This window comes from Xyrauchen texanus, chromosome 11 (assembly GCF_025860055.1).
Source record: "Xyrauchen texanus isolate HMW12.3.18 chromosome 11, RBS_HiC_50CHRs, whole genome shotgun sequence".
Lineage (NCBI taxonomy): Eukaryota > Metazoa > Chordata > Actinopteri > Cypriniformes > Catostomidae > Xyrauchen > Xyrauchen texanus.
Window position 1 is genome coordinate 45579622 of NC_068286.1, and position 14379 is coordinate 45594000.

General features: G+C 39.6%; 2 protein-coding genes across 2 annotated transcripts; one reads left to right on the forward strand and one right to left on the reverse strand.

The window, feature by feature from the left end:
- Positions 1-1163: 1163 nt before the first annotated feature.
- On the reverse strand, positions 1164-5156 carry LOC127652088 (60S ribosomal protein L9). Its single transcript, XM_052138150.1, has 7 exons — positions 5029-5156; positions 4800-4915; positions 4596-4691; positions 3553-3685; positions 3338-3418; positions 1763-1881; positions 1164-1329 (listed from the first exon to the last, which is right to left on the reverse strand). The coding sequence occupies exons 1-6, from the start codon at positions 5072-5074 to the stop codon at positions 1775-1777; spliced, it is 579 nt and encodes a 192-aa protein (XP_051994110.1). The 5' UTR covers positions 5075-5156; the 3' UTR covers positions 1164-1329; positions 1763-1774.
- Positions 5157-5803: 647 nt separating this feature from the next.
- On the forward strand, positions 5804-14379 carry LOC127652077 (lipoyl synthase, mitochondrial). Its single transcript, XM_052138135.1, has 11 exons — positions 5804-6087; positions 7618-7790; positions 8377-8470; positions 9373-9453; positions 10641-10797; positions 10900-10957; positions 11079-11207; positions 12329-12474; positions 12592-12662; positions 12801-12912; positions 13045-14379. Exons 1-11 carry the CDS (start codon positions 5998-6000, stop codon positions 13107-13109), a joined length of 1176 nt encoding a protein of 391 aa, XP_051994095.1. The 5' UTR covers positions 5804-5997; the 3' UTR covers positions 13110-14379.

The window sequence follows — 14379 nt, forward strand, 5'->3', positions numbered from 1 at the left end:
TTATGTTGTTAGATGATGTCAAATTCATGTTAATGATAATTGTACTTTCTATTCATATAAATTATCCCACCTGTTGCTTTTGTGTTCTCAAGGTATAATGGTTGGAAACAAACCCCAAATTTAAAGGTGCACTTAAGTAATTTCTTCCTCATTAAAAAGGTTTTACTCGTAAATAAATAATTAGTCGTTTTAAAACATTTGTATGCAATGAGCCACTCACATGAGATGAGACATATCATTAACTTTATAAAAGCTGTTTTATTCTACATGGTGAAGGTCCCCTCATGGGGGCTGCCATGTTAGGATCACATGACCAGCCGAATACAACGCGCTTAAATCTTAGTCTTATTAACTGCTCTGTTATTGGACACTTTTACTCAATGATTCAAATAATTATGGCTTTATGAATTTCGCATTGATAAATGCTGCACTATAAATCCAAATATTTATATATACAAAATTAATGAGCGCACATTTAACTTCTACAGAAATACATTTAATCACAGAACTATGTATAAACTGATATTACTTCATTTTTTTATATATATATATATATGTAAATTTGCTAGCTGTATATGGTTTTGTAGATATTTCAAAGACTATTTAGCCTGTTCGAGTCAATTTTACACAAACCTGTTTGCCAATAAAAAGTGGAATTATAACCATGTTGCTTTGTCAAATTGTGAATTTTATTTAAAAACAAACAAAAAAATTCCTAAACATGCACCAATTAAATGAAACATGTTTATTATGTCCACCTTTGATGTAAATTAGGGCAATTTCCACAAGGGGTCAAGTTAAGCATTTACATCCTTCCAGAATTTGTGACTGTGATGTGCACCATTAGAAACTTTTATATGGTTTATTTGTAAAATATCAGGGTTTGAGAGTAGTTACCCATGTATCAGAGCTGTGTCTGTATTGGATTATGAATAGTTAATGTAGCATATAAAAACTCATTCTAGAAGAATCAGCCGGTCAGGCTCCAGAGTCTTGTCTGAGTAAAAGAAGTTGGATTTTACAAATACAAGGCAGTCCACATGGTGCCTTTTACAAATAGGCTTTAGTTTTTTTTATTTGGCACACTCACATCATCCAAAACATCCATCATGCCTTTGGAATTGTGCAAACAGACATGGGAATAAGACAACTGCACACAAGTATTTGTGGTTGAAAAAAGTGGAATTGTTCTTTATTGACAGATTTTACAGAGACTAATTTAGTCCTCTTGCTCTTCCACCACGGTGCCCTTCTCACTGACATAGATCCCATCCAGAAACTTCCGGATGTCCTTCTTTCTCACAGTTGTGGCCTGCTGGATCAGAGCAGCTGATGGAGAGAAACAAAGAAAACGTGTTAAGACAAACTAGTTTGCATGGGGATGCAAGGTGGTGCTCCCCAAAACACAACTCCCATGTGCTATATGACCGGTAACATGCACACCAAGTCAGTGGTTAAAGCTGTGAACTCAGAAAAGCCTTGTTAGTGTCGTCATGCTTTGATGATTGTGAGAACTCAGAATTAAGCCCTTAAAATATGAAATGCAATAATTTGATGTAGGTAAACTATGATTAACTAAGTCAAGCGCCTCGTAATGGCTTTTGAAACTGGCAGGTTTAGCAAAGAAGATTTGGACAATTAACAAATGAGTGTGAAAGATGAAAATGAAGATTTCAAGAAGCAGGACGAACTGATGCACAGACAACAGAAAGGCGAGGGGGGGTGGCGGCTCCTGCCCCCCGTGCGACAGTCTTGTTCTAACCTCTCGTGTTCTCTATGACTCGGGCTCCACTACAGTTCCCTTCTCAGAGACGTAAATACCATCCAGGAATTTTCTGATATCCTTATTTTTCACTGTGGTTGCCTGCTGGATAAGGGCCGCTGAAATAAGAAATGCTGGGGAGGTGAGGAGCATGCAAACGCCAACAAGAGTCTCACACACTAACATTAAAGACTCGCACTCAGATCCAGTCACTTCAATCATTCACTCACACAAACACAGGTTACGCAACATGGGGTAGTGTACATGGTAACAATTGGGACCTGCAGGTGAAGGAGGGTCAAGTTTAGGGTTTAAAGGATTTCAATACAAGTTAAGCTCAATCGACAACATTTGTGTCATAACCTTGATTACCACAAAAATTAATTTAAACTCAATCCTCTTCTTTTTTTAAAAAGAGAGATTACAGTGAGCAGGGCTCGACATTACCGTTTGTCCGTGACAAATGACATTTTTAAACCTCATTAACGAATATTAGCTCAATAGTGCGGGATTGTGGGGACAGAGCACAATTTGATGTTTTTTTTTCCCTTTTTCTCCCCATTTGGAATGCCCAATTTCCAATGTACTTGGTCCTCGTGGTGGCGTAGTGATTCGCCTCAATCCGGGTGGCGGAGGACGAATCCCAGCTGCCTCCGCATCTGAGACCGTCAATCCGTGCATCTTATGTGGCTTGATGAGCGCATTGCCACAGAGACATAGCACATGTGGAGACTTCACGCCATCCCCGCCCAACTCACCCCACGCCCCACCGTGAACGAACCACATTATAGCAACCACGAGGTGGTTACCCCATGTGACTTTACCCTCCCTAGCAACAGGGCCAATATGGTTGCTTAGGAGACCTGGCTGGAGACACGCAGCAAGCTCTAGAATTCGAACTAGCGAACTCCAGGGGTGGTAGTCAGCGTCTTTACCTGCCTTTAAACCCTCCAAAAGTTGGCCCCCCATTCACTTCCATTGTAAGTGCCTCACTGTAACCTCAATTTGTTATCTTTTTTTAAAGGAGGAATGAGTCTAAATAAATTTTTGTAGTAATCAACATTATGACAAATGATGTTGATTGATCTTAACTTGCATTGAACCCTGAACATTCAATTTAAATGGGGATCTATGGCTTTCAGCAGTAAAAGGATTACCAAGAATGTGTATTTATGTATGTATATATTTATTATACATACAGCAAAAAAATAAGGAGACCACTGCAAAGTGACCAGTTTTTCCTGAGCTGTATATAACATTGACACTCATTACTTTTAGTTCAATGTTCTGATCAAAATAATCACAACAAAATCTAACATTGATATCTGAAACACTGGGATCATCTTATAAGGAGCAACCAAAATAAAACTTAGTTCATTCAAATGACCAGTTTGGCACATAAAAAGATTCACATTAAAGCTAACTAATACTTTAAATACCTTTTTGTGAGAAAGAAATAATCAAAAGTTATCCAAACATTCAGATACACCATCTTATGGTTAACACATCTGTGCAAACCATCTGAAAGGTCTCATCATATGCTGACACAATACAACATATAGAGAGAAGGCTCACCAGAGTTTGACACCAGCTCAATGTCATTACCCTCCAGAACCAGCTCGTCTTTCTGAGCAGCTGACACAGCACATGACACACCTACACACAAAAAAGATTTCCCATGATTCTGCAACTGGCAACCAAGCTTGGGTTCAAATCTATGGTCACAAACACTCAGTGATGTCAGAAGAGATTAACACCACCAGTTTGGACAAAAAAGCCTTTACACATACCTTGCCTCATGCGGACACGGCGGATGTACTTCTCCCCTAAGAAGTTTCTGATCTCCACCAGAGTACCACTCTCCTGCATCACCACGTTAATGGGGAAATGGGCATATACAGATCGCATCTTGTATCTGAAGCCCTACAGATAAAATCACCATGCATTACATTGCATGCCATTCCCTCTTCAAAATGACTAGCAAGAGATTATGGACACAAATGCACCTTTTTGGACAAACACATAGTCTCTTTTAAATTCTGTTTTAAAGGGATGGTTTCATTTTTGGGTGAAATTCCCTCATCATTTACTCACCCTAATGCCATCCCAGATGTGTATGACTTTCTTCTATAGAACACAAATGAAGATTTTTAGAAGAATATCTCAGCTCTGTAGGTCCATACAATGTAAGTGAATGGTGACCAGAACTCTGTAGCTCCAAACAGCACATAAAGGCAGCAAAAAGTGGTTAAATCCATGCCTTCTGAAGATATATGATGCACATTATTCTCTAATTCTTACATCTTATTCTCCTCCCTGCCCTGTAGGTGGCTATATGCATAAAGAATGTGAATCGCCGAAATCAAAACATTGCAAAAGTGGAGAGTTATAGTAAAAATTATATCAGAAACCTGTCAAAATCACCTATCATATCACGTCAGAAGGCATGGATTTAATCACTGGAGTCATGTGGATTACGTTTATGCTGCCTTTATGTGCTTTTTGGAGCTTCAAAGTTCTGGCCACCATTCACCTGCATTGTAAGGACCTACAGAGCTGAGATATTCTTCTAAAAATCTTTCTTTGTGTTCTGCAGAAGAAAGTCATACACATCTGGAATGGCCTGAGAGTGAGTAAATGAGAGAATTTTAATTTTTAGGTTAACTACTCCTTTAAGCACCCAATACAGCAAAATCCATTTTCATTATAGAAATCACAATTCTTTAATTACTAATATCCGTAATTTCTCTAACATCGGCAGGAATCTTAATAAGCTTCACGTGTCATCAAGGAATTTCTTGTAAGAGTTCAGATGTAAAGTAAAATTTCTCACCAGAGTGACCCCCTTGATCATGTTTTGGACATGACTGCAGATGGTGCGGACTGTGGCCAGCTCCTTCCTGTTACCCCACCATTTGTCCACACGCAGCTGAAACGAACACAAATCATCCACTGACATCACCAAGCCTGCAAACAGCCAGCTTAACACAATTGAATGCAACCCACTCATTCATGTTTATGCACTGAGGATGCAAACCTTTTTCTGTTTCTTGCCCAGCAGACTGAGCTCCAGGTTAATGTGGTTGAACTCCCGGCGGAGAGTGCCACGGGGTCCCTTCACCAAAACTGTACGACCCTTGAGGGACACCTCGACTGTGGAGAAACCATCAGGTTTTATTAAAACAGAAGGTATCTATTAAGAAACAAACATCTGAACCATACACAGGTGATGATGGGAAAGATGTCACGCATGGAGTTTAACATACCGTTGTCGGGGATGTCCACAGTCTGGTTACTGAGAATGGTCTTCATTCTGAAGCAATGGAACACATAAGTGGTTAGAAATATTATGAATACTTCAAACCTAAATTACACACTGATGTCAACTTCAATATTATAAATCACACAGCATAAACCTAGAATTCCATTGAAATAGGAGTCAACCCTGGTGGGAAAACCAGCTTAAGCTGGTCCAAGCTGGGAGACCAGCTGGTCACACCAGCTAAAGTTGGTTTCTGGAAGATTGTAACTGGTCGACCATGGTACTGGTTGCTGGAAGATTGTAACTGGTCGACCAGTACCATAACAGCTAGCAGTTTAAGCTTTTTTCCACTAGGAACGCGTCTCATGCCAATAGTTGAGTTTTAATAGTCTTTAAAGCCGGCTAAATGGCCTTAACATTCAGTCGGCTTTAAACTACTAAAACACACTATTTGTACTATATCAACATAATTAATGAGCTTGCTTCGGCCCACAAGTTACAGGCTAACTGCCACATAAACTGTAACCAGACTGAGATTATCAATCATCGTCCGGGTAATTAACAGTAATAAAACCACATATATTAACATCGAAATGCAAACAATGGTCTGAGACGCTTGGCAACCCTAAAGGATTTGACATTTGCGCAGATTGCACTAGATTAAAATGCTCAAGAACAGAATGCACCATCTTCTCACCTCGCAGATTAAGGAGGAAAGGAAGGCGGAAGGACGTCATGACGTCAATGTAACAACGACGTGACCGCGTCATCACCTACTGTCCAAGGCTCGATCAAACAATTACCGGATTTCAAACGTGTCTAGTTCATGAACTTTGAAGGAGTATATTTAATTTGATTTGATGTATTATTATTTTATACGCAAGAATAAATGACCTTCGTGCGTTTGCAATAGATAAGTCCACAGACTATGACTGTCAGTTTGAGTTAATCGATGTCAGAGTGAGACAAAGTCATGGCGTTGATTAGCCGGAGTTGTGTTGCTGCAGGTCGATATTCCTCCAATTTTCTCTTTTTACCGTCAAAATGCTCTGAGGTGTCGCATGTAAGTTCATTTGGTTTCAGTTCTATGTTACTATACGTATGTATGAGATCAAATAGTTTAGTGTTATCTACAGAGGTTAGTGTTGTATAACCAGTGATTGGTAAGTTTCTAAAAAAAGAATCCACTACAAATTACTAACTAGTTCTCTGAAATTATAATCAGATTACTTTTTGATTACTTCATTGAAAATTAATCGCATTACTAATGACCAGTGTTGGGTGTAATGCATTTCTAAGTAATTAATTACTGTAATTAAATAGCTTTTTCATTGAAAAAAGTAAAGGGATTACTCTTAATTTTTCAGTAATTTATTTAGTTACTTCTGATGTAATTGCTTTAACTGTATAGACTCTATATATAAAACAATAGTGAATTTAAAATCTAAATGTAATGTCTAATGTTAAAATATGTTTTCAAATTTGACGCTGCCCCCCTTAAATTCTTTTGCCAGTTCATGAATAATTTATTTAATTTTATATGATTTATTTGGAAGAATTAAAAGAACAGTTTAATGTCTATCTTTGTATTTTTCAACTGGTCGAGGTTGATAAGTGTTTTAGAAAGTAATAAGTATTGCAATTACTTTTCAGAAAGAGTAATTAGTACAGTAGAAGAAGATACAATTAGTAGTTAGTAATTAATTACTTTTTTAGAGTAACTTACCCAACACTGCTAATGACTTTTCTTTTAAGTTACTTTCTAAAACGCTTGTCACATTCTCAACAAATTCAAATGAATGTCTATGGGTATAAATTCAAATTTTAATTGTATTACACATAAATAATATTTGTACTTAAAAGTAATTACTTTCATTGAAAGTCAGGAACTGTAATGCATTACACTACTTTTATGCCTAAAAGTAATTAGATTACAGTAATTAATTACATTGTAATCCAGTTACACCCAGCATTGCGTATAACAATATAATACCCACGATTTTTATTTCTCCCCTTTTCTCCCCAATTTGGAACGCCCAATTCCCAATGCGCTCTACGTCCTCGTGGTGGCGTAGTGACTCGCCTCAATCTGGGTGGTGGAGGACGAATCTCAGTTGCATCCATGTTTGAAACCGTCAATCTGTGCATCTTATCACGTGGCTTGTTGAGCGCGTTACTGTGGAGACGTAGCGCGCGTGGAGGCATCACGCTATTCTCCACGGCATGCACACACAACTCGCCACGTGCCCCACCAAGTGCGAGAACCACATTATAGCAACCACAAGGAAGTTACCCCATGTGACTCAACCCTCCCTAGCAACCGGGCCAATTTGGTTGCTTAGGAGACCTGACTGGAGTCACTCAGCACGCCCTAGATTCGAACTAGCGACTCCAAGGGTGGTAGTCAGTGTCAATACTCGCTGAGCTACCCAGGTCCCCCATTTATACACATGTTTAATGTTTCACGCTCTTAGAGCAGTAGTCGAGTTGAGACTAGCGAGTAAACTGAACTGTACGGTGAGGATCTCATACCCGTATGAAAGTTTGTTAATTAATGAACTAAAGTCTTGTGATCTTGTTTTGCTGGTCACAGGTTCACTGTAACAGACTGACAATTGCTGCCAACAAATCAGACACACTCACAGAGAGGAAGAAAGAGATAAAAGAAGATGGACTGAACCTGCAAGACTTTATATCCGGAGAACTGTCAGAAAAGAGCAAGTGGGAGGAATACAGGGGCAACCTAAAGAGACAGAAGGGAGAAAGGTAAACTAATGACCCCACTCGCGTGCACTTCCAATAACACTTTCATTAGCTACAGTTAGGTCAGTGATGGAACTGTATTATAATGCGGTGTAAACACAGAATAAATTGACCATAAACATACCTACAAAAAAATGGCATAGTACTAACTTATTTTTGGATGGTTTTTTTTAGCATGTAAATACTTTGGTATGTTAATGTACAATGGTATAGTTCAAAGTACCATGGTATTGCCATCTGATAATACCATCACTGTACAATTATACCACCACAGTACATTTATTAAAGAGTAGTTAAGTTGTTTTGTGTCACTTTGCAAAGGTATGCTAACCACAATATGAAGGTTGTCCAAATGTGCTTTAAGATGTTTTTACCCTGTTGATAGTAATTAAAAAAACGAAACAACAACATGTGCACTTAAATAGCATTTGCCGATTGTTTGACTGAATGCATGCAGACTTTGTACGTACTTTCCTGGTAAAGTGCAATTTATGACTTTAAGATGGTTAATAATTGAGATGCTTGTTTAATGATTTCCGTATAGTAAGTCCAGTCTATATGATTTAACCATCTGTGTTTATTTTCCCAGACTGAGACTACCGCCTTGGCTGAAAACAGAGATCCCTATTGGAAAGAACTACAACAGACTAAAAAACACACTCCGAGAATTAAACCTGCACACAGTGAGTGTCTGAAAACACATCTGACATTTGACAGCACAAGATCTGACAGCTTGATCTTTCAAAGGCCCTCATGTTGTCTTGGGACTGGTATGACTTTCTTTCTTCTGCAGAACACAAACAGATTTTTAAGATATGATGTTTTGATATCCGTACAATGCAAGTCAATGGGGTCCAACACTTTCAAGCTCCAAGGAGGACATAACGGCAGCGTTCAACTCGAGTGTCTTAAAACATATCTTCTGAAATTTTTGCGTGTGAAACTTTTCATCAAGCGCGAGGAAGTAATCGAAAAAAGGAGTCACATTTTGGTCTGTTTCTTACTTGAAACCAATCGTATCGCTTCAGAAGACTTGGATTAAACCACTCAAATTGTATGGAAGAGCTTGATGCTGCATTTATGTCTTTTTTGGAGCTTGAAAGTGTTTGACCCCATTGACTTGCATTGCATGGACAAAAACACTTCATATCTCCATCATTATATCTTCTTTTGTATTCCACAGAAGAAAGAATATCATTTGTATTTGAGATGGCTTAAAGATGAGGAAATGGTAAGAGAATTGCCCTTTTTGGGTGAACCGATCCTTCGGAAGGTCTCATTTCCTTTTAAAGCCGAAAACCGGCAAAGTTTAAAACCCTTGCTTTAGGGAAGTAGCGAGCCTGGGACGCCTTAGGATGCATTAACGTTTTTGCTACAATTGTAATGTGGTCGCATGTTTTTTTTGGCTCCCCACGGGCCATGAATGTGGTTTTGGAGATCAGATCAAAAAATGCCATCAATGTAGGGCTGTCCGCTTGTGATCAGAATGCCTGGAAGAGATTTTAATACCAGGTGTAAATGCTGTAAAAATGTATGCTGATAGACCTGTGGTACAGGAAGTACAGACTTGTTACTATGGTTACAGGTCTGCGAGGAGGCCAGGTGTCCCAATATCGGAGAATGCTGGGGGGGTGGAGAGTATGCCACTGCCACAGCAACCATTATGGTGAGTGTATTGGCTTGGCAACACATGCACATGAAATTACCACAGCAACCATTATGGTGATTGTATTGGCTTGGCAACACACGCACATAAAATTACCACAGCAACCATTATGGTGAGTGTATTGGCTTGGCAACACACGCACATAAAATTACCACAGCAACCATTATGGTGAGTGTATTGGCTTGGCAACACACGCACATGCAATTACCACAGCAACCATTATGGTGAGTTTATTGGCTTGGCAACACACGCACATGCAATTACCACAGCAACCATTATGGTGAGTGTATTGGCTTGGCAACACACGCACATGCAATTACCACAGCAACCATTATGGTGAGTTTATTGGCTTGGCAACACACGCACATGCAATTACCACAGCAACCATTATGGTGAGTTTTTTGGCTTGGCAACACACGCACATGCAATTACCACAGCAACCATTATGGTGAGTTTATTGGCTTGGCAACACACGCACATGCAATTACCACAGCAACCATTATGGTGAGTGTATTGGCTTGGCAACACACGCACATGCAATTACCACAGCAACCGTTATGGTGAGTGTATTGGCTTGGCAACACACGCACATAAAATTACCACAGCAACCGTTATGGTGATTGTATTGGCTTGGCAACACACGCACATGCAATTACCACAGCAACCGTTATGGTGATTGTATTGGCTTGGCAACACACGCACATGCAATTACCACAGCAACCATTATGGTGATTGTATTGGCTTGGCAACACACGCACATGCAATTACCACAGCAACCATTATGGTGATTGTATTGGCTTGGCAACACACGCACATGCAATTACCACAGCAACCATTATGGTGATTGTATTGGCTTGGCAACACACGCACATGCAATTACCACAGCAACCGTTATGGTGAGTGTATTGGCTTGGCAACACACGCACATGCAATTACCACAGCAACCATTATGGTGAGTGTATTGGCTTGGCAACACACGCACATGCAATTACCACAGCAACCATTATGGTGATTGTATTGGCTTGGCAACACACGCACATGCAATTACCACAGCAACCATTATGGTGAGTGTATTGGCTTGGCAACACATGCACATAAAATTACCCCACAAAAACCTCAAAAAAGTAGTTTCCCAGTGACAGAAGTTTGAATGAACATGTATGCTTGATATATTTCTCTTTCCATAGTTAATGGGGGACACATGTACCCGTGGCTGTAGGTTTTGTTCGGTTAAAACAGCGAGACGTCCTCCACCTCTCGACCCTGACGAGCCGCATAACACAGCCAAAGCCATCGCAGCATGGGGACTGGACTATGTAGTACTCACATCAGTGGACAGAGATGGTGAGGAAATGCATTAAAACACCAGCATGCTACAAGATGAAATATAATTCTGTATGGTGAATGGGATGATCAAGCAAATTATAATTTTATTGTATTAAACAGACATTCCTGATGGTGGGGCTGAGCACTTTGCAAAGACTGTTTCTAACCTCAAACAGAGGTACTGAGAGTGCCCTGACAATTAGTTTAGTCAGCAAAAGTTCACCCAAAAAGGAAAATTCTAGCATTATTTACCCGCAGGTCCTTCGTCAGTTTGTTCATACCCACGTCTTCTCTCTTAGGAATCGTATTATTATGGTTGAGTGTTTGACTCCTGATTTTCGAGGTGATCTGGCAGCAGTGGAGAAAATCGCTCTGTCTGGGCTTGATGTTTATGCTCACAACGTAGAAACGGTCAGAGAGTTACAGAGGTTGGTGCATTGTTCCCTCACTTGCTAAGCTGCGATCAATTGGGGGGGGGGGGGGTACTATTTAGGAAATGCATTTTATACATTTAACCCTTGTGCGACATTCGAGACATTTTTGTCTTTTTCATTTTTGTTTTCGATCATTTCATCTGTGTTAATGCCAACAGCATAAATTTAGCCAAAGGTGTGTATTTGTTGGGTCATTTTGATATTTCATCCTCAGTTCCTATAATACATCTATAACACACTGTGTACACAAAATAGTCACACTCAGGACCTTCAGGACAAAAATGTCCCCATTTAAACCCATTAAAACTGCAATATTTGATCCCAGTGCCATTAAAGCATTAAATCATGAATTCTATGATATTATGCTTTCATTCCAGAGCCCTGGCTTAAAAATTTAAAAAGAAACATATTTTCCACCAGATGGCGCCATTTTTCTCATGTTCAGCCTATGGAGCAAATACATGCTTTTGCCCTATTTTCTGTTTGCTGTATTATAGAGCACTGCAGGCCAATTGAATAAATGATGCGGCTAAAAGTGTGTGTGTGTGTGTGTGTGTGTGTGTGTGTGTGTGTGTGTGTGTGTGTGTGTGTGTGTGTGTGTGTGTGTGTGTGAAAAACAACAGTGGCATTATGCAAACAAACTGGCATTTAAAGGGTTTAAATCCGGAAAATTATTGAATATTTGGTCAGAGAAAGTGGAAAATAATATTAATATATCATATTATTATGGCAGTTTTTTGACGCGTTAATTTTTGTTCTCTAAGGACCTCTGAGTAACCTTTTTAAACTGACGTACAAGGGTAAATAATGGCCATAAAATCAAATGCAACAACATAAGATATAATCAGAAAAGGTCAGATGTCATTAGTTATACACTTCACACTTTTCAGTCCTTCTTATATATATATATATATGTTGCCTGTGTCCTGCTTAGTTGTGTCCTGTAGTATATACAATCACCACCAGATGTCATAGTGCTCTTTTAACTTAATGGGTGAATTAGTAACCTTGTTGTTCTCATGCTTCGTTTTCTCATTGTACTAAATCTCACTGGTGTCCAATGCTTTAAGATTTCATGGCTGATCCCTGTTTGACCTCTGAACTGTGACCCTTAGGTATGTCCGTGACCCCCGTGCTAACTTCGACCAATCGCTGAGTGTTTTGCGACATGCTAAAAAGGTGAAAGCCGGTTTGCTTACGAAGACTTCAATCATGCTGGGACTGGGAGAGACAGACTCACAGATACACGGCACTTTGAAAGGTAACATGTTGTAACACACTGATACTTACCGAAGATGTACATGCAGACCGCACAGTACACACAGTGGAAAATAAATATGCATGTGTTAACAAATGAGAGCGCTTTGTTTTCTTTCAGAATTGAGGGATGCTGGCGTGGACTGTCTTACACTGGGGCAGTACATGCAGCCAACCAAACGCCATCTCAAGGTACAACAGCAACACCACATAAGAACTCACCCGGACCCCATGACGAATAACGTCCCAGGCTACATGTCCTCTCATTTCAGTTTTACATTGTTACATGACATCGCTAACGTGCATCAGTAAATGTGTGCATCTTTATAGGTGGAAGAATATGTCACTCCTGAGAGGTTTGCGTACTGGGAGAAGATTGGTCGGGAGATGGGATTCGTCTACACAGCCAGCGGGCCACTTGTGCGCTCTTCTTATAAAGCAGGTACTGTAACCGTCACCAAAGTGTTTGTTGCTAATTTCTGATTAAGGCTCATAGAGCACACATGCTTGTGCAGACTGTAACATTATTTGTGTAAACATCCTGTCTTGTGCTTTTTCTTTCTTTCTTTCTTAGGCGAGTTCTTCTTGAAGAATCTGCTGGAGAAAAGGAAGATTGAAGGGACAACAACGACAGCATAGTAAAACTCTTGAACATCACCTGCCTGACCATCCTCATCCTGTCTGTCTGTCTCTCTTCTGTCAGTACAAACAATATGAAGCACAGATGTTACAAATAAAACACATTATGCTAGATGTAACATTGTATATGGTTACAATCACCAAGCATGATCAGGCTTCACAAAGACTGAAACATTTAATGATTCTGAATTATTCTGGGTAACGTCGTCATCTTCTTAAAAGAAGCAAATGAAGGGCAGCCTGTGGTATTTAAGAGACTGCATGTAACAATGCAGATAATAAACATAACATAAATGTAGCGGCTGTAGACAACGCAAAAACAAAAGTTGCAGCCGCGAGGGACTAAACACTGAGAGACTGAAAACACTGCGACGCGCAAAAACTCATTTCCACTCAACTGTCTGACTTCCAGCATTTATTTCACTTCAACACTTAAAGGTACAACGTCATGAAGATTGCTGTGAAAGTGCGCGAGTGCGGTCAACAGAAAGTGTTCGCTCCCAGGCTCACTCCCTCTCTCTGTCAAAGCCCCATTGTCCTCAGGTGCACAGGTGAAGCAAACAAATAGACCACTATCACTTCCGCCCAAGCCCCGGTGGACACGCCCACCACCTACAATCCGAGTGCAGTGAATATTATGAATGAAACCATAAACATAGAACACATGGGAGACTTACAGGTGGCTCTTACAATAAATGTGTGACTTGCTTCTCTATAGGGAATATTCAAGGAGATGTTGTTTAATTTAAAGGGATAGTGCACCCAAAAATGAGAATTCTCTCATCATTTACTCGCCCTCATGCCATCCCAGATGTGTGTGATTTTCTTTCTTCTGCAGAACACAAATTAAGATTTTTAGAAGAATATCTCAGCCCTGTACAATGTAAGTCAATTGTGACCAAACCTTTGTAGCTCCAAAAATCACATAAAGGAATCATAAAAGTAATCCAGAAGACTCCAGTGTTTCAATCCATGTCTTCAGAAGCGATATAATAGGTGTGATTGAGAGACAGATCAGTATTTAAATCCTTATTTACTGTAAATCTCCACTTTCCCTTTTACATCTGAAAGTCACATGTGGTGCCTGTTTAGTTTAACTTTTACATCTGAAACTGGAATACAAAAAGGACTTAAATATTGATCTGTTGCTATTTCTACATTAAAATACAGGCCCAATAATATACAGTATATAAGATAATTACTTAATGACTGGGTGATTTAGCTGTTTGCCTCTTCTCTAAGTCAAGACATTTTTAATGGGAACGAAAAT

Excerpts from the sequence above, each read along its gene's own strand:
- LOC127652088 (XM_052138150.1), bottom strand. The coding sequence starts at position 5,074 with ATGAAGACCATTCTCAGTAACCAGACTGTGGACATCCCCGACAACG. Across the intron at positions 4,692-4,799 it reads TGGGCAAGAAACAGAAAAAG|CTGCGTGTGGACAAATGGTG; the intron begins GTTTGCATCCTC and ends TGTTCGTTTCAG. Across the intron at positions 3,419-3,552 it reads CCGTGTCCGCATGAGGCAAG|GTGTGTCATGTGCTGTGTCA; the intron begins GTATGTGTAAAG and ends TTTTGTGTGTAG.
- LOC127652077 (XM_052138135.1), top strand. The coding sequence starts at position 5,998 with ATGGCGTTGATTAGCCGGAGTTGTGTTGCTGCAGGTCGATATTCCTCC. Across the intron at positions 12,475-12,591 it reads GATACACGGCACTTTGAAAG|AATTGAGGGATGCTGGCGTG; the intron begins GTAACATGTTGT and ends GTTTTCTTTCAG. Across the intron at positions 12,663-12,800 it reads CAACCAAACGCCATCTCAAG|GTGGAAGAATATGTCACTCC; the intron begins GTACAACAGCAA and ends GCATCTTTATAG.